Source organism: Cicer arietinum, chromosome 7 (assembly GCF_000331145.2).
Source record: "Cicer arietinum cultivar CDC Frontier isolate Library 1 chromosome 7, Cicar.CDCFrontier_v2.0, whole genome shotgun sequence".
Taxonomy (NCBI): Eukaryota; Viridiplantae; Streptophyta; class Magnoliopsida; order Fabales; family Fabaceae; genus Cicer; species Cicer arietinum.
The window spans coordinates 24,012,403-24,033,868 of NC_021166.2; the positions used below are offsets into that span (position 1 = coordinate 24,012,403).

Here is a 21,466-nt window from a genome sequence, read left to right on the forward strand (position 1 = left end):
TTATTTTTTTAAATAGTTTTTCGAAATTCAAAAACAACACATTTGTTATATTTATAGATATTTTACAAAACTAATAAATAAAATAAAAATTTGTTACTTCTAAAAATATCGGCCATGTTGCCTAGGGCCACCATTGTACTACGATATTCCTAAGCATCACATGTAAGTATGCAAAAAGTAATAAATAATCTTCACAATTAAATATATATACTCTCCTCAAATATATATTCAACAAATCACTTTTTCATCTTCTACTTCATATCTTCCACTTAGCAACATGATGTACCAAAACAATCATCTAATACTTATTCTCCTACTACTCTTCTTGTTCCACTCCACATGTTTATCTTTCACTTTCCAACATAACAACAATGAATCTTCAAACCAAACATCTTCACTGAAAAATCAGATTCTAGAACTAGCTAACACACCCAACATGTTGAAATGGATGAAGAGTATAAGAAGAGAAATCCATGAGTACCCTGAACTTGCATATGAAGAATTCAAGACAAGTTCTGTCATAAGGCGTGAGCTTGATAATCTTGGTGTTGTTTATCAATGGCCTGTTGCTAAGACTGGTGTTGTAGCTAAAATTGGTTCTGGTTTTCCTCCTTTTGTTGCAATTAGAGCTGACATGGATGCTTTGCCTATTCAGGTAAAAAAACAATGTTGCAAAAACATCACTTTCTTGTGTTTTTTTATTAAGCTTATGTTCTTTGTTTTTAATTTCTGATCATTCATAAACCAAGTGAATGTTTGGAATTACACTGAATTTGACGAAAACCAGATAGCACCTTGATTTTGATGAAGCTCCAAAGTGTAGTTTTTATTAAAATCACTGTAACACATTTTGATTGTACTAAACTCACACATGAAGTAGTATGCAGGACATTTTATGTATGCATGTTAGTTTTTCTTTGAAATGATGGTATAGATGATACATGCAATTGTTGATCTTGTAAAATTTTTGTGGCAAAAAAATGGAGAAGGAATCAAACAAAGATGTTAAATTTTGGGTAAGCAAAAAGAAAAAAAGAAAAAATTGGTGTGTTGTTCAATTATGCTAATATTCCTCTGAACAAGGAAGGGTAGAGGTGTTGTTGGTTCTAATTCAAGAGTTACAAGATGTGGGGTTAATTTTGTTGTTTGATAATAAATCAGGAAAAGGAAGCCTCTACATTGTTTTGTTTTGTCACGTAATTGACAATTTATTTTGAGAATGGAAAAAGAAATAGTGGCAATGTAATTATTAAAGTCATTTAAGTGGGACCATGTTTACACTTGTATATATAAAGTAAAGTTTTAACCACAATCTTAATGGAAGATACATACCAAAAACACTACAGTTTTAATTTTAAAGAAAAAATAAAAAAAAAATAAAAAGATTGATATGATTGATGTGATATGTTAATATTATAATTAAAAAATATTAAAAAAAATAAATTTTTGAATTAGTATATAGAAATTGGAGATATACATGTATAATTGTTATTTTATATTATTGTCATACATTAAGGGTAAAAATTACCTAATTTCTATTAATGATGTAATTGAAGAGCTATAATGAGATTAATTGATCTTTTTTATAAAAACTAAATAAACTTCATTTATATTAAATTAAAAATAGTACAACATAATTAAGAAGAAAAAAATTTAAAACACATCAATGATACACGTAGTGGTGAATAAAAAAACAATTAAATTAAAACTTAAATCATAACAATTAAATTAACTTGTTCGAGTGGCCGATGATCAAGAATAATGCAAGCTACCCAATCTTCAATGTCATTCATAATCACGAGTTGACAACTAACTTAAAAGATTGAGAGAATGTTGAATTTGGTGATAACTTTCATAAGGCCCTTATTCAAACTATGATACCGATAAAACTAGTCATATGCTACTATGAACACTGCACCTAGTTGAAAAAACAAAAAACACCACATCACGATGACAAGCAAATCAATTTCGCCCTTGTACGACGAAATCATAGATAAAACGCAAGAGAAAAAAAAACTAAATATATTTGTAAAATCACTTATTTAAATAAAAGGAAGGAATAAAATAACTTAGAGAGGTGACTTCAAACCAAAAAATGCTCTTAAACCACTCTCTAATGGACGAAGATGAAGAGAGAACTAGGGTTTTGTTTTACTAAGAGCGACATCAGCACCTCTATGCTTAAGAACAAATTTTCATCTGAGAAGTAAAGGGTGTATAATACTTTAATAGTAGTCCATCCAATTCTTTTTATAAGAGCCAGTTGGATTAAAATTTAATCTAACAAAAGTTGATATATCTAGTCTAATTTTATGAACTAGATACATTAGTTTTTTTTTTTACCAAATTTTAATCCAACTATCTCTTATAAAAAGGATCAGAGGGAGGATCATTTAACATTGTAGTGCCAACGACGGGTTGGCGCAGTTGGTAAGGAGACTCATACCCCACAACGGCATAGTTCAACTCTGGCTGTCGACATAGAGACCAGCTTGTTGGTGGATAATGTGTAAATACATCTGACAATGCTCTTTGAACCTTGAAATCTTCCTTAACTCTGATGAGTTCTCAAACCGGAACTTATCTAAACTTTCTTTGCAAAAAAAAAAAACATTTACCAGTATAGTACTTTCAGCACTTGTAGTAAGCTAAGTATGAGCATGACATGTTACTGTTATAGTATGTTATCGTTATTTTGATTGAATATGTATTTCCTTCCTTTGTTAAACAATAACTATAGCACAATATCTATGTTGGTGTCAAATGCATGATGATTTGTTAATGATATACTTGTTGTGAACAGGAACTGGTCGATTGGGATCATAAGAGCAAAGTTGATGGAAAAATGCATGCTTGTGCGCACGATGCACATAGCGCAATGCTTCTTGGGGCTGCAAAGATACTGCAAGAAATGAAAAACAAGTTAAAGGTAAAATTGGAATTGGAAAATGTTGAATGAACTTTAGGAAAACTAATTAAGTCCTTGAAATGCAGGGGACTGTTGTTCTTATATTCCAACCAGCCGAAGAAAGAGGTGTAGGTGCGAAAGACATGATCGCAGAAAATGTGCTTGAAGATGTAGAGGCTATTTTTGGATTGCATTTAGTTACACAATATCCCTTAGGTGTTGTTGCTTCGCGATCCGGAGAGTTTTTAGCAGGATGTGGAAGCTTCAAAGCAAAGATCAATGGTGGTAAAGGAATTCACCAGCGTTGTTTCGATCCGGTTTTGGCAGCATCAGCATCTGTGATTAGCTTGCAAAACATTGTTTCGAGAGAGATTGATCCTTTAGATTCTCAGGTAGAGTCAGAGACTTAATTTCTATGATTGATTCTGTTTGTGCTTTGAGTATATTGAACATTTAATTAAGGCTTAATTTAATTTGGCAGGTGCTTTCTGTGGCAACGGTTAATGCAGGGTCTGATTCTGTTACATTTGGAGGTACTTATAGAGCATTCAGCAAAAAGAGCTTCAATTCACTAAGGAAAAGGATAGAAGAGGTAATTGAGAAGCATTAATTGAGAAGCATAGTCCTAACTAACTGAGAAGCATGCTAAGAGTTTTAATTGTGCAGGTTATAAAAGGGCAAGTAGAAGTGCATAGGTGCGCCGCGGAGGTCGAATTCTTCGGTAGAGAACATCCGACGATTCCTCCGACTACAAATGATGATAGAATATACAAACTAGCAAGGCAAGCATCAAGCATGATTGTTGGAGAAGAAAACATAAAATTAGCCCCAACTTGGACAGGGAGTGAAGATTTTGCATTTTACATGGATAAAGTGCCTGGTGCATATTTCCTTTTGGGTATAGAAAATGAGAAGAGTGGATCAATATATTCAGGTCATAGTCCTCACTTTTTCATTGATGAAGATGTTCTTCCTATTGGTGCTGCAATACATGCAGCATTTGCTCTTTCATATTCAACAATTTCTTAACTTCAATCACTCTTATATATCTAGAATAAATTAATTTAAGCTTGTTTACATATTCACTTAATTTTCTCTTTTCTTGGATTGTGTTGAATATTATTGATGTTTTTTTATGGTGGCTTCATCATTGAAATGAGCTTTACATAGGCTTTTTGAGAATATAAATCTCATATCTCTTGTGTCGCTATGTTTTGAGAAGTATCACAAAATAAACTCAAGCATCACTATGAGAAGCATAAAAGATCAAAACTTTAATATTATTTCTTTAGCAAATATTGTACCATATTTGTCAAATTTGTTTTAGTAAAATTTTTTGAGCTTTGATTGTATAACCAGGGAAAATTTAATCATGCATCTAAAAAGTTACATATATATGTCAAATAAATAAACTGTAAGAACATTCATCATATGTAATCTACATTTTCTTGTGTTGCTAAATTAATTAAGTATCAAGCATATTTATATCCACTAGTTAAAGTACGATCTTATGTATATTTTATTTTAGAAGAAATACAAAATGAACCATTTCATCATGTACATACGATAAAAACTGAATTACAAAAGACACCCAAAGTGATGTTTCAATTTTCACCTACAAATTGATATTGCATCAGAACAATACTCATATCTCTTGCTACTTTTAGTTTTTTGACACATGACTAAAAGTTTCCTCATAATATGACACGTGAAACATTTTGAACTTTGAATTTGAAAACAATTAACATGTGACTTATTTGTTACAGAAAAATTCACTCCCTTTTATTCACATATATATAAGATAGGACAAGATAGGATAAGATACTTAATTTATCTAATTTATTATCGCAAAAATCAAACTATTTCAATTAAAATATTTTTAAAAAGATAAAATCGCACAATACCTCTTTTATCTTATGTTACATGAAACAACACCTAGATCATTTCCATGACCGACAAATGGGAGGCAAGGGTGGACTCTAGCTTCCATGCTATTGTGTATTATTATATTATATATTACATTACTTGATTTTATATATATATGTGTGATGTACGGCATAATTAATTTTTTAAGAGCAATATATGAAAGTAATATTTATTTATAGTTTTTCATATTTTATAAAAATTTAGTAATTAAAATTACAATGCCATTTTTTTTTATAAAAAATGACAGTGTTTAGTAAAATTTAAAATTTCTATCTAAAAAATAAAATTTTAACGTTGATATTTTGCAAACATTAATGTAAGACACATGTACAGCAATAGAATAAAAACACAATATGTATGTTATGTTTTTGAAGAATCTATCCCTTTAAAGTAATGGTTGATCAAAGAAATAATTTGATTCAAAACCTCCATTAAATGTGACAACAACTTTAAATTGTAATTAAAAATAGTAAATTATATTATAAATTTTAAAGAAAATATATTAAAATTGAAGGGAAAAATACATCAAAATATAATAAATAATAATAATAATAATTAAAAAAATTATATTAATAACATGAAAATGAAACCAAATACATTAAATTAACGAAAATGAAAATGAAAATCGGATTCATGTTGGGATAAGTTGATCTTCTGCTTCTATATCTTCGTCAACATCAATGTCATCGTTAGAATTATCAGATGATTCATCAAAGTATGTTTCATCCTCTTTAATATAATCACATAATTCTTCCTTGTTGATATTATATAAGACACTAAGAGGAAGATCGCATTGTAGACTTGTTGGAGGAGATTCATGATGGAGTTGAAAACTTTCTGAATGAGTTTGTTCTAATTGGGTAGAGTATGATTCATAGTGTTGTGATGGAGAATATAAGTCGGGTTGATAAGGGTTGGTTTGATCAAAACATGGGATGTAGTCAGGATTAGGTATATTTGAGGTCGATGGTTGATCAATGTTTGTTGATGGAGGATCAGACTCAAAGGTAACATAATTCGATGGTGCCGAGTTGTGACCACCGTGTATAAACATCAAACATCAACTCCATTTAATGTATTTGATTTCATTTTCATGTTATTAATATAATTTTATTTTTAAAAAATATTATTATTATTATTATTATCATTATTATTATTATTATTATTATTATTATTATTATTATTATTATTATATTTTGATGTATTTTATTCTTCAATCTTAATGTATTTTCTTTGAAATTTATAATATAATTTACTATTTTTAATTATAATTATAATTTATTATTATTATTATTATTATTATTATTATTATTATTTATTAATGTATTTTATTTTACTTTATTATTTTTATTTTTTAAATAATTTAATTATTTTAATTTATTAAATAATTAATATCAATGGTTAAAAGAAGGAAGAAAAAAAAAACCAAATGCTGGTAGTAAGTCGCTCTTTGTACCAGTGACCTCCTATTACAAATTAAAAAAATGGCCTTCAACTGGTTATTTTCTGGGCCAGCGACCTCCTATTGAGCTGAAAAAGTAGGATAATCGCGTAATATTTTTTTGTTAATCATTATTCAACATTTAGATTATCTTTAGAAGTTTGATTATTTGAATTTAACTTGAGTTTGGGTTATGTTAGACAAATCTAAATTAATTTGTGTTACGCTAAATAATATCTTTAATTTTTGACAATTTGAACTTATTTGAATTTGTGTTTTAGTTTTGAAAATTTTGAATTAAGTTTGTGTTAATTAGAAAATTCAAACTTAGTTTGTGTATAAAGAGAAAATCGTAATTTTTTTTTAAATGGACATTCAAATTGATTCATACTTAATGCATGAGTAGTATACCATAAATTTTTTTAAATGGGCATCAAAGAAAATTTTCAAGTTAAAAAGTTGCAGAGAAATTAAAAATATAATGAGTTAAAAAAATAAATATAAAAAAATATGGGGTTACATGTCCAGTCTACAACCTGTTTAGGGGCGAACTAAGGTTAATCCTATATGAATCAAATAGTCTATTTTGACAGCTCTAACATAAACATTGATCATAATGATGTTTAATAGTAATAATTGCTACGTTAAACACTTTGTTTTATATTTCAAATTCAAAATAATGAAGCATGGTTTTTATGGCTATCTAAAACAGCTAATTATATTTACTTTTATATAAAAATGTTACTGAGAAGTGACTTAATTTACCAATCAAATGTTTTTAACCAACGTTTGATTTCTAGACTTCACTCACTATTTTTTCTTTTTTCACTTTCGTATAAAATATAGAAGTCCATTCACTAACTTTTTCACACTTGATCTTCATAACACAACTTACTCTTTTTCTTTCGCACTCTTAATGCACTAAATTTTAATGTGTTGTTTGATTGTGTCCAAAACTATACCAAACACACTAATTAATATATATTTACAGCAACATATTCCTATGGTACCTATTAAGTAAGCCTATCACTATCCCATTTGTTGAATTTATATTCGTTGTTATTCACTAGATTTGATATGGATTGTTAATTTCTTCTGAATTTGTAGAAATCATTCTTCAGCATTTGTAGTTTTGCCAATTTTTTATTTTTGATTGCAAGTTTTACCATATGTGTAACTAATTAAACACAAAAATTGGAGACCTGAGACAATGGTCTTGCACTATCCACAACCCTCAAGTAAGTTGCAATTCACTGATGATAGACTTTGTTTGAATTAAATATACATCTACATCCGTAATCTATAATAATAAACAATTGTCTTGCATCAAGACAATCGTAATCTTATTTTAGGCAAATAAAATATTTAATATTTTTTAATAATTAACGTTCACACATTTTTGTTACAAAAATGGTTTGTTTTTTAAATTAAATAAATCAACTTAAGAAAATAAATTATATCATCAAACACTATAATACCAAAAACACATATAATATATATATAAAAAAATAAGCATATTATTCAACCATTTTATCACCCTGCCTAAAAAAAATTCATCACAAACACAATACAACCAGCCATGTTAATTACTCTCAATGGAAATATACTGGCACGATAAGTTTTTTGAAAAATATACTTTTTTTTTATTGGTAAAAGATGTACTTAATAAATTCACATAAAGATAATAAATTACATTCCACACATACCTCCCCTCAATTAAAATATTTCTTTAAAAATACAATCACTTCACAAAATTTGAAATTGAAAATCTACATTTCATATATTTGAAATTTGAAATATAATTTATCTCACATTTTTGGAGTGAATTTTCTCTATCTCATTTTGTTTGTAAATTTTATTGCCATTTATTCTATTGAACATTGTAATTGCAACTGGTGATATATGCGTGTTGTTCTAGGATTAATTATTATTTGCATTTGACTGTATTTTATAAATTTGCTCTTCTTTTTTCAATTATGTTAAATTCATTCAAAGATAGAATAATAATAAGAGTGACTACTGCAGCTGGAATCGAAGTTGAAATACGATAAATAAGATAAATATATATTGTGATTATACATGTATTTGATATTGTTCTAATGATTTTGTTATGTAGTACTTATAAATTTTTTTTGAAAGGTATATATATATATATATATATATATATATAATAAATACTTATGATTTATATTTATAAATACATAAATGCATTATTCAACATTATTTGCTTCAAACCTAATGAAACTGTTATAAATTTTACGAAACTCATTAAATTTTATGATGTAATTATTTATAGTTTAGTTTATGAATTATATATAATTTTGTTTGCATTGAGATGTTAAAAATGCATCCAGTTCTCATAAAAAAAATGCATTCAAATGAGAAGCGTTAGTAATTTTTTTTGGGGTCTGTAGCGTTGCCAACATTTTATTAGATCTCTAATGATCAAACTTGCCGTCGGATATAATTTTTTTTCTTATATTAATATTATGTTTGTTTGCAGATTTGACTGAAATGAGGATTCCCTTTTTAATTAAAATGGAATTTGTGGATCAAAAGTTGTGATTTTTATTTTTAACCCCTTTTTCTTATGATTTTCTCCTCTTCTACTTTACACTACCGTAGTTTTGTTATTTTTTTAACAAAATTATTATAGTTATGTTTTTCTATACATATTGTAAATATTTTGTTAAACAAGTTCTACTTTGTAATTTTTTTTTTTTTTGTTTGCATATTATTATCCAAGAATTTTGTCTTATTTTGATTCTAAACTTTATATAGAAGTCATTTGAATGGACGTTAAATTACTTAGAGATTAAGAAGTCTTATTCTTATATGTTATTTGACCTCCCTCCTTACTATAAAATCAGTAAAAAGAAAACGAGTCAGCCATTTCACGCATTTGCTGCTATTTTATATAACATTAAATTTGAATTCAGTAAAAATTGAAGTGTGGAGTTGAGACACACTCTTAAAGAAGGAAATCAATGCGCCAATTTTCTTGCCAAAATGTGATCTTCTTAACATAATTCTCTATAGATTGTCCTATCTCCATCGGTGGAGCTTGCTTCTTTTTTGCTTGTAGATGCTTTGAGAATTGATTTCCCTGTAGATTAATTGTTTTTTCGATTTCTTTTTCTTTTCTCTTATTCATATGTTATAAAAAATATATATATATATAACAATATATGGGTTGAGACTTAAGCCATATTTATTTCTTTCTAAATTTAGTTCTTCTAAATTTAGTTGATGATATGCATGTTGTATTATTATTGTTATTATAGACTTCTCAAAAAATGTTCAAGGTAGACCTCTACTATTGTTAGTGAAAAATGAATTTTAAAATAATAAAAAATAAAAAATGAATATACTATTTAGACAAAATACACTATGTATCATTATAACTTATACAAAAATAATAGATTAATTAATTTTTTTTTATGTAACAAGATAGTCCTTTATCTTTATTTTGGTGTCAATTGTTAGTCCCTTAACATTTTTTACTTTCATTTTTCATCCATGATTTTATGCCAAATATATATGGTGTCTCTTTCGATTTTTTTAATGATTTTTTTGCAATAATGTTTAAAACATAAGAACCAAATTTCCTACAAAAATTTTAGAAATTATTTTAACAAACAAAAAATTAAATATGAATTGTTAAGTATCAAAAGCTTAAAAATTAAATATGAATTGCTAAATTCATATTTAATTCTAATTTTTTACAAGCAAGTTGTTAAACATGTACTAAACATTAGTACAAAAAATCATTCAAAAATTCAACTAAAATGTTATTTAACCCTATATACTTTATAAGAGAGAATTATAGAAAAATATCATTAAATAAATAAACTATTTATCATCTATTTGATGGTAACATTTCTATAATAAACATAAATTCAATAAATGTATAATACACTAATTATAATTTCCTATAAAAATTAAACCTAAGATGAATGTTTGCCACGGTCAAATATTAATAAGACAAATATGTAATTGATTATTATTCAATATATTGAATATCTATACAGTTAAAAATGATTTTTCACAAGTCATAATTACTAAAAAGATAAATGAATAATATAGTACTATAGTATTACTATTGTGTCTACTAAATATTTTTTTGATAAAAATATGAGAAAATTATTATCTTTTAATTACAATGTGTTATGAACACATTTACGAAACAAATATTTGACGTGAATTAATTAATTAAAAAATGGTCCTTTGTGGTTTTTTTTTTATACAAATATCCTTTTTTTTAATATTAATACCAGATTGTCCCACTTTTAAAAAATAATACTAAAATGCCCTAATTTTTAGCCTCAGATCGCAACATGGGGATGCGACCTCCTGAAGCAAAAAAATTTCCACGTCACTAGATGGTCGCATCCTGGGGATGCGACCTCCTACTAGCTTCTATTTTTTTTTTGTTGAATTTAGTTATTGGATATATTATATTTATTATTGTTAAATATTTTAAAAATAATTATAACATTAAAAAATAAAAAATATTATTATAAATAATAAAAATAATTAATTTAATAATATTATATAACTTTTAATAATTATTATAATAATAAAAAGAATAATAATTTTAATTTTAATAATAATAATAAAAAGAAAATTCTATTAATAAAATAAAATAAAAATACATTAACATATAAGCATAAATACATTAAAAATAATAATTTTAATAATAATAATAATTTTAATATTAATAATAAGAAAGTTATATCAATACATTAAAATAAAATTACATTAAATTAAAAGAAAAAAATACATCAATTTTGAGTAGATGTGCCAGCAGCGTTTGGACAATGTTTCTTAATATGACCAGATACCCGACATAATCCGCACTTTCTTGGGACTCTATCCGTAGTGTCCATTTCTGTTCTAATGCGCTTGGTCTTTTGGCGACCTTTCTTGACTCTCCGCATTAGTGGATTGTGACACACCTTAACACCTTCATATTGTGGCCAATATCCTTCGTTTGGTATCGGTTGGAATGCTTCACTGTAGACTTTAAGTATTGTTTCCACCTTGTACACATCGGATATAAGGCTCCAATAATCATATTTGATGCTAGAACATGCTGCTATCACATGTGAACAATGCATATGTTTAGCTTGATATTTTCCACAATCGCACCACTTGTTGGGAAGATTTACACTGAAATGACCAATTGGTCGCCCGCCTTTCTTTTGGAACTATTGTCTCGTGGACCATGAAAGTATGGTTGCTTCGATCAAAACTATCGACTATATGACTATTTGATTTACGTATTTCCGATTTCATAAAAGTCATGCATTTTTCTGTGTATATCTGACCAAAAGCTAAAATTGATGCGTGTTGTTTTGCCATGGTTGGAAATAGTGTACCTGTTTTATAATATGTTGATTGGACCAAAGCAGTGATGGGAAGGTTGCATGGTTCTTTTAATACTGCGTTCATCGACTCCACAAGGTTGGTGGTCATCTTACCCCAACGGCTACCTCCATCAAATGCTTGAATCCAATCTTGTCGCGGTATATTGTCTAACTATTTCAAAGCTTATGGATTTACGATGCCAATTTCTCTGCGGTAGTATCGATATGTAGCCTCGTTGATTGAGTAACCTATATTGAAACAACATACAATGCATTATTACACTAATTATAAAACTTCATAATTTAATTTTTAATTAATGATAAGAAGTAAGAATTAAAGTATTACCCATAGAAATAACCTTGTTCTTCAAAGCATTATCCTTAAATTCCCTTGCAAAATTTTGTGCAATATGTCGGACGCAAAACACATGCTTTGACGGAGGATGTTGCCACCCATTATTGAGATTATTGTAAGCACTTTTGATAGATTCGTGTCTATCTGAAATCAAACAAATGTTGGCTTGTGGAGTGACGTGTGATCTCAAATTTCTAAAAAAAAACCCCCAAGCCTCTTTTGTCTCACCTTCCACAAGAGCATAAGCAATTGGAATGATATTGTCGTTCCCATCCTGTGCAACTGCTACCAATAGAGTTCCCTTATACTTGTCGTATAACCTAGTTCCATCAACTTGTACAATTGGTTTGCAAAATTTAAACGCAGATATGCATGGAACGTAAGCCCAAAATAGTCTATGAAAGATTGTCATCCCATTTATCAAACCATGTTCATTATAAGTTGAGATTGTTTCCATTTTAATAATGGTTCCTGGAGCAAACATTTGCATAACTAATAACCATCGTGGAAGTTGATTGTAAGACTCTTCCCAATTGCCATGAATTTGTTCGATTGGCCTTATTTTTTCCCAACCAAGCCTTTCTATAATTAATTGTGTAGTTATACAAAGCCTGAATCTGAGCAATAATGACCTTCACTTTGATTGAAGGGTCCATCCTCATAACTTGCATTATACTTGCACATATCATATTAGAATCAAGCTTTGTATGATCTTGTGATAGTGCAGAATTTGTGCATGTATGAGGCGTATTCAATTTCCCAATCACCCATAATTCACTTTTTTTTACGTTTTGAAGCTCTACATCTAAACAAACAATTTGGATGTGAACAAATAATAACGTACCTTTCTAAATCTAATTTTTGCACCACAAAGTTCAATGATTGTTTTAGATGATAACGCTTGATTGCATGTACACATTCATCCTTGTTCTGAAACTTCATTCCAACTTCAAGAGTTCCACCTAAATTTGGGACTTCGTCAATGAACATGTGATCAAATTCAGTTGGTTGGTTTGCGGTGGATAGATTGATGTTCTTCATGTGGAAAGGTGGATCGAATATAGGTGGGATAAGTTGATCTTCTGCTTCCATATCTTCATCAACATCATCATCGTCAGAATCACCAGATGATTCATCGAAGTATGTTTCATCATCTTCACTATAATCACCTAATTCTTCCTCATTGATTTTATAATGGACACTAAGTGGAAGATCATATTGTGGACTTGTTGGGAGAGATTCGTGATGAAGTTGTTGGGAGACATTGTGGACATTGTGGACATGTTGAGTTTGTTCATTTTGGCTAAAGTATGGTTCATAGTGTTGTGATGGAGAATATACGTCGGGTTGATAAGGGCTAGAGTATGGTTCATAGTGTTGTGATGGAGAATATACGTCGGGTTGATAAGGGCTAGAGTATGGTTCATAGTGTTGTGATGGGATATAGTTCGAATTATGCATGTTTGAGGTTGATGGTTGATTTGTTGAAGTAGGACCACTTTCAAATGTAATGTATAACTCAATGGTGCCAAGTTGTGACCATTGTGCATAAACATCAAACATGAGTTCAACATCGATCGTCACATTGTCGTCGAACTGCAACTTTTTTTTAATGACATTCTTTAGACGAGCAAGGTTGCTGCTAGAATGTACTTTGAACGCCTTTTTGTAATCACTTACAAATGTTTTCCCTTCAACTCCATCGAAATTGAACCATTGTAATAAGCAATACAAATGACTTGTTGAGAAGCCATGATTATGTAATTGATAGAATGTATGATGAGATAGAAGGTGTGGTGATATAGTGTGATCTAGTTTTCTATTTATAGAAGTTAGCAGGATTCATATTTTTTTACGAAACCTTCCACAACCGTTGATAAATAAATTTGGATGGTCAAGATTAAAGATTGAATACATCAATTTGATTGGTCCAACTAAAAGTATGAGGATTGATATTTTTCTACTAAACCACAACCATTGATAAATGAATTTGGATGGTCAAGATTAAAGATTGAATAGATCAATTTGATTGGTCCAACTAAAAGTATGAGGATTGATATTTTTCTACTAAACCACAACCATTGATAAATGAATTTGGATGGTCAAGATTAAAGATTGAATAGATCAATTTGATTGGTCCAACTAAAAGTATGAGGATTGATATTTTTCTACTAAACCACAACCATTGATAAATGAATTTGGATGGTCAAGATTAAAGATTTAATAGATCAATTTGATTGGTCCAACTAAAAGTATGAGGATTGATACTTTTCTACTAAACCACAACCATTGATAAATGAATTTGGATGGTCAAGATTAAAGATTGAATAGATCAATTTGATTGGTCCAACTAAAAGTATGAGGATTCATCATCAAGTATCCACAACCATCGATTAAAAGAAATGAGCGGTTGGGATTCATCATCAAGAGATCGTTGCCTGGCCCTGCGACCTCTCAAAGAAGTCGTTTCCTGGCCCTACGACCTCCTGAAGGGTTCCCAATATGGGGATGCGACCTCCCACGTGGCTGAATCTGAGGATTGCTTTCTGGCCCTGCGATTTCCTATATAAACACCCCAAACCAACATCAACCAACATCATCAAACACACTTCCTCTATCTTAATCTAAAAATCACTATCTCCAACTTCTCAAACACACTTTCTCCGATTTCTCAAACACATTTTCTTCAACTTTACTCATGGAATTATCCAAAAATCATAGAGCTGAAAGTCGATATATTCAAGCATTTGTAAGTATTTTATATTAATGTCTTATATATTATTAATTTATATATTATTAATTTTATATTTTATATTAATGTCTTATATATTATTAATTTATATATTATTAATTTTATATTTTATATTAATGTCTTGTCTTATATATTGAATATTTTTTATATTATTAATTTATATATTATTAATTTATATTTTATATTATTAATTTCATAATCCCTCGAAGGATAAACTAAAATGTCATGGTCATGCCAACAAAAAACCGAACGCAGCCATATTACCGTATTTGCAACAAGCTGGATTTGGTAAAGTGATCAAACTTGGAAACTACAAGATCGATGTCGGTTTGATTACTGCTATGGTTAAAAGATGGAGACCAAAAACTCATACTTTTCATCTCCCGATAGGTGAGTGCACAATAACTTTAGAAGACGTATACTATATTTTAGGATTAAATGTGTCTGTTATTCCTGTTAGCGGTTCAAATTTTGTGAATGTTAAAGATGTTTGTCAAGAATATTTAGGAGTTATCCCACCTGGGGGAGCAACAAAAGGTAATTCTATTAAATTAAAATGGCTCAAAGATACTTTTGATAATGTTGGTGAAAACGCATCCGAATTAGAAAAACAAGCATCATGTCGAGCATATATTACGTACGATTGGAGGATTGTTGATGCCAGATAAATCCAATAATCGTGTACATTTAAAATATCTTTCAATCTTGGGCGATTTAAATAAAGCATCCCACTATAGTTGGGGTTCGGCAGTTTTAGAAACACTCTATAGAGAATTATGCCTTGCTACGAAACCCGACGTAATGTCGATGGGAGGATGTGCATTGTTGTTGCAAAACTGGACATGGTATCGTTTGAGTTGTGTTGCTCCAGATGCACCCAGTGCATGGATATTTCCACTTGCACAAAGGTAACTATTGCACATAATTTTTATATATTTTTATTTTTTAAAACTTATTATTTACCGTATTACTAATTTTATTATATTTTTATTTTTTATATATTCGACAGATTTAATTCCAGGGGTTTAAATTTCAGTAAAGTTCCTCACAACGATATAGAAGGACACCAGAATACAATCAATCATATGATGGTTCAAGAAGTAATATATTCATTCTCATGTAGTTGCACTTTTAAATTTTTTTATATCTCTTAATATTTACTTTAGCCTGTTTTTTTAACATCCAGTTTCGTTGGAGACCGTATCTCGGATTCCAACACGAGGTACCCGAACAAGAGATCAACACTTGGACTGCATGTACCTATCTGCACTGCTATCATATCGTCAAAAAACATCATGTAGATAGAGTCGCGCTTCAGTTCGACTTTCATCAACAAATTCCGCAACCTCCAGAAGATATGACGCTCTACCATGAGATCGACATGAGACGTGGCATTGATGATAATTAGAGTGTGGTTTGGAAAGATGAGATTCAACATTGGAATGAACGTCAGAATTACATATTGCAAGGTCAGTACGTCGAAGGTGTTTTACGCCACATTAACGAATATATGAATTGGTTCAGGCATCACACTAAATTATACATATCTGTGGAAAGATACCTGCGCGATCCACGTTTGCAACCTTCAACATATCCTGATGTTCACTCTATGCCTCAATCAATCCCACAACAAAATATGATGCACCAAACACCGTCTTTATCATCACCACAACATCTTCATGAAGCTGCAGATATACCAACTCAATACTACGTTCCTTCAGTGCCAACAATACCCACTCCCATTAATCCGATCGAGAGCGGAATTTTCTATAATTTGTTTGGTACTCATTGCACAACTCCTGAGTCGGCTTATGCGGCTTTTGATTCTATGTATAATGTCGAAACTCAAAATTATACGGAAGCAGGTGGTAGTGGTTCTAATCCACAAACAGATTACAACGAAGATCAACCACAAAAACCTCAAGTTGTTCAAATGGCTAGATGAGTTCGACGACCGCGTAGATGTGGAACTGGAGGTCATTTAGATGAAAATAATTAATTTTTATTTGATGTATTTTTTTTATTTGTAGTATTTTTTTTCTTTTTTTTAATGTATTTTTTCTTTTAATTTAATGTATTTTTATTTTATTTTATTAATAGAATTTTCTTTTCATTATTATTATTATTCTTTTTATTAAATAATAAAAGTATTTTTATTTTATTAATAGAATTTTCTTTTTATTATTATTATTAAAATTATTATTATTATTCTTTTTATTATTATAATAATTATTAAAAGTTATATAATATTATTAAATTAATTATTTTTATTATTTATAATAATATTTTATATTTTTTAATGTTATAATTATTTTTAAAATATTTAACAATAATAAATATAATATATCCAATAACTAAATTCAACAAAAAAAAAAAATAGAAGCTAGTAGGAGGTCGCATCCCCAGGATGCGACCATCTAGTGACGTGGAAATTTTTTTGCTTCAAGAGGTCGCTTCCCCAGGTTGCGATCAACAACTGGAGCTAAAAAATAAAGTATTTTGGTATTATTTTTTAAAAATAGGACAATCTGATATTAAAATAAAAAAAAAAGATATTTGTATAAAAAACCCTCCTTCGTAGGCTACAAAACTAAAAGAGAAATGAATATTTAAATCATGAACATGTCACTTGAATAACTTGCAACAACATTCTATATGAATCATTCTTGTATGATCACAAAAATTTAAACACTTTATATGGGCACATACAAATAAAAAATAATAAGAAAAATAATAATTAAATAATATATAATTTTAAAATTATTAAAAAAAGTATATGTTTTTGTGTGTTCTAAATTTGTGTGTCCAAACAAAATTGCTTCATTCTATATTTATTAATGGTTAGTGTAACTAGAGCTGGACAACGGGTCGGGTAGGGCGGGTTCGGACCCAAAACTCCCAACCGATTCAAACTACGGGTGCAATATATAGATCCATTTCCGCCCATTTTTCATTTTCGGGTTCGTCAGGTACGTGCGGTTTCTTCGATTGGGTTTTTTCGGGTTACAAGTTTTGACACTTTGAATCCTAAATCTAAGCAGAGTTTGAAACTCTGACTTAAAAATACAAAAGATGAGAAGAAAATTATAGATCTAACCATTTAAAGAGTAGATCTGGTTGCAAAGAGATCCAAACAAACAGATCTGGTTGCAAAAAGATCAAAACAAACAGATCTGGTTGTTGAAGTTGTAATCGGAGGCCATCTAATATGTGTTACCAGTACCGTAGTTTTCTTGTGATTGTGACCAAAGAAAGAACAGCGATGTCATGATGTTTTCATCCAGAACAAACATAAAAAGCTATGAGAGATTGAGAGAGAAATATGTTGAGAGGCAAATAGTATAGATATGGGTTGTTGTGTGCCAAGTTCTATAGAGGTTGAGTTTTTGGAAAGAATAAAAAGTTCAAATGAAACAAAAATACAGTTGTTATATCCTAAAAATAATATAATATATAATAATATAATAACATATAGACGGGCGGGTCGGTCATAGTCGGATCCAAAACATTCACCCGAACCCGCTCATTGCAACCCATACGAACCCCCAAGTTTGAACTGTTTACCCACATGACCCGTTTTTACTCGCCCACATGCAATCGGGCCGTGCAGTTTGACGGTTTTTCGGGCGGGCCAATTGGTTTGTCCAGTCCTAAGTGTAACATCTCAAAACAAGATATCTTGAGTAGGAAATGCCAACGACATGACATCACCTCCATCTCTGCCGCATATGTCATTGCTTTGTCATTGTTAAAAAATACACGAGGATAATATGATGGAGGATATGACTATACGATGTTTTTTCTGTTTGGTAGAATAACAATATAACTTTTTGGTGTTTTTTTTATAATTTGCTAAATTTTATTAGCCTTAAATCTATCAATTTTATAGGGTATATATGTGATGTATATTTCAAAAAAATTAATATTATTTGATACTTTGTTTAATTCAATGTATAATATATTTCTTAAAATACAAATAAAATATTGGTTATAAGATCTTATAGCTATATATACTCATTTTTTGTAATTTTTAGTATGCATAATTGTTAAGGTAATATAAAAATATTGAATTGATAAATTCATCAAATTTAATGTCTATAAAAAAATTATTAATAGAGTGATTCAAATAAAAGTTATTTCTGAAATTAGAAGATTTCCACTCAATTTATAAATGTATTACTTTTAGTTGTTAAGTTTGATATATTTATGTTAAGGCTAAAATAAAACAAAAAATATAAACATATACTTTTTATTTCGATCGTTTGTTTAGATGTATATTTTTAAAAATCATTAATTTAAAATTAAATTATTATTTATTTTTTATACTTATAGTCTAATATTTCTAACATTTATTTTTGTTACAACTCCGTTATTTAATTTTTAACGAAAGATTATCAATATATTAATTCACTTATGTTCTAAAAAAATACCTCTATCACATAAATTTATAAATTTATGTGCATATCATAATAACTTTTACATATCTAAATTAAATTTTATATCATTTAATATGTGAATAAAATTTATCTAAGATCATAAAAAATATTGCAAAGCGATAATTTATCATGTATTTAGCACAAACTACACACTCGTTCACTTAATTTGACATTCACCGAAATTCATTAATCACTTGAACCTGTGCAGTTACTTAAAGATGATAATTGATATTTATGAGAAAAAAAGGTGATTGATTTCAAAATTAAATAAAAAGACTTACATATTTTTCTATCCATATAAATATATCACTTTCGATTTTAACTCCTATATAAAGTATCATCAAACTTTAGTTTCTAACATATTTTCTTTTGTCTAACGGAAGTCCATATAAAAAATATCACATAATTTTTTTATGATGTAAAATGACAAATATCTTAAATTAATATTAACTTAATCATCTAGCTATTAAATTATTAATAAATATATAACTTTTATTAATTTATATGTAACCTCAAATTAAAGATTAAATAATTAAATATAAGTAAAAGTCATCTAATGAATATGATTATTCTCTATTCCAATTATAATTAACTAATATGAATATTCCCTGAATATTTTTGCTGGTATACCTTCATATATAGAAATTTGTGAAAAATCAAATGCACAAATTAATATTAAAAAAACAAACATTATAATCACTTAAGCATGATGATGAAATTGAATAGCCAATAAGCACCCAATTATGTATGTTCAATTTAGACCTCAAGATTTGACTAGTTTCTGTACACAAAGGCAGAGAAAAGCAGAATCATACAATATACAAAGCCTCTCTAAAAATAACCCTTACCTCCCTTTGAATCCTCTCTTCCACATATAATCCTTATGTACAATATGTCATCCTTTACCCTTTCATTTTTTCACACAACACCAAATATCCATCATCTCATAAACCAGAAAACACGACAATCCATTCTCTTAGCCTTAATCAAACTACAATAATAATTTCTTTGAGTTTAAATTTTGACAAACTTTGAATACTTTTACAATTTTATTGCCCTCTCCAACACCAAAGAATACTAATACTAACAGCAACAATATGACTTATAAATATAAATTTCATATATTAATCTTATTCTTCCTAGCATTATTTCCCTTTACACAATCCAAACTCACACCAAACTACTACGAAAAATCATGTCCTAAATTCTTAGACATTATCAGAGATTCCGTGGCGGAAAAGCAACAAATAACGCCGTCCACGGCCGCCGCTACACTCCGTCTCTTCTTCCATGACTGCATGATTGGAGGTTGTGATGCCTCTGTTTTGGTATCCTCCAACTCCTTCAACAAGGCAGAGCGTGACGCCGACATAAACCTCTCCCTCTCAGGAGATGGTTTTGACGCAGTCACGCGTGCCAAGAACATTTTAGAGCTTGAATGCCCTGGCGTGGTCTCTTGTGCTGACATACTCGCCACAGCGGCGCGTGACCTTGTTGTCATTGTCGGAGGCCCATTCTACGAGTTAGGCCTCGGTAGAAAAGATGGTTTACGGTCCAAATCAGCCGACACAGATAACAAATATCCATTACCAACCATGACAATGACTCAGGTTAGTGACGACTCTACTCAATTGACACTAAGGGTGTTTGTCCTACTAATTAAAATTATGATAAACTCAAAATCATATATTAATTAGTTGTCCCAACTTATTAAGATAGATTAAGATTAATATAAAATTATATGATATAAAATTTCAATCAAATAATAAATTTGGTAATTCATATGTCAAGTCATTGAACAGTATAATAATACTCAAATATTACATCGGTAAATTTTATTCATTCTCATATGTTTATATAATAAATATTATTCCTTAAAGTCATCTTTATAATAAATAATTAAATTATAATGTGATAAATAAAAATTGATATATTTAATTTATCGATTTGTTAATTGTCTCTTTTAAAACTTTTAACATATTTAAATTTGTGATGATGCTATAGGTGATAGACATTTTCAATTCAAAAGGTTTTACCGTGCAAGAGATGGTGGCTCTAATTGGTTCACACACAATAGGATTTTCTCATTGCAAAGAATTCAGCAATAGAATATTCAATTTCAGCAAGACAACTGAAGTAGACCCTGCTTATAACCAAGGGTATGCTTCAGGGCTTAGGGATCTCTGCAAAAATTACAAAAATGACCCTACAATGTCGGCATTTAACGACGTGATGACACCTGGCAAATTCGACAACATGTATTTTAAAAACGTGAAGAG

At 29.1% G+C, this 21,466-nt stretch overlaps 4 protein-coding genes across 4 annotated transcripts in view; 2 read left to right on the top strand and 2 right to left on the bottom strand.

The window, feature by feature from the left end:
• The first annotated feature begins 221 nt into the window (after positions 1–221).
• On the top strand, positions 222–4,044 carry LOC101510101 (IAA-amino acid hydrolase ILR1-like 6). Its single transcript, XM_004509830.4, has 5 exons — positions 222–655; positions 2,804–2,929; positions 2,995–3,300; positions 3,390–3,500; positions 3,575–4,044. Exons 1-5 carry the CDS (start codon positions 278–280, stop codon positions 3,935–3,937), a joined length of 1,284 nt encoding a protein of 427 aa, XP_004509887.1. The 5' UTR covers positions 222–277; the 3' UTR covers positions 3,938–4,044.
• Positions 4,045–10,969: 6,925 nt separating this feature from the next.
• Positions 10,970–13,379, bottom strand: LOC140921103 (uncharacterized). Its single transcript, XM_073370961.1, has 2 exons — positions 11,991–13,379; positions 10,970–11,893 (listed from the first exon to the last, which is right to left on the bottom strand). Exons 1-2 carry the CDS (start codon positions 12,487–12,489, stop codon positions 11,829–11,831), a joined length of 564 nt encoding a protein of 187 aa, XP_073227062.1. The 5' UTR covers positions 12,490–13,379; the 3' UTR covers positions 10,970–11,828.
• Positions 13,380–20,275: 6,896 nt separating this feature from the next.
• LOC113787682 (uncharacterized) lies at positions 20,276–20,793 on the bottom strand. Its single transcript, XM_027336665.2, has one exon. It carries the CDS (start codon positions 20,686–20,688, stop codon positions 20,371–20,373), a length of 318 nt encoding a protein of 105 aa, XP_027192466.1. The 5' UTR covers positions 20,689–20,793; the 3' UTR covers positions 20,276–20,370.
• LOC101510425 (peroxidase 6-like) overlaps positions 20,783–21,466 on the top strand; it is a 1,212-nt gene continuing 528 nt past the window's right edge. The window contains exons 1-2 of the mRNA XM_027336856.1: positions 20,783–20,797; positions 21,192–21,429. Coding sequence (XP_027192657.1) covers positions 20,783–20,797; positions 21,192–21,429 — 253 coding nt within the window. The remainder of the gene's footprint in view (positions 20,798–21,191; positions 21,430–21,466) is intronic.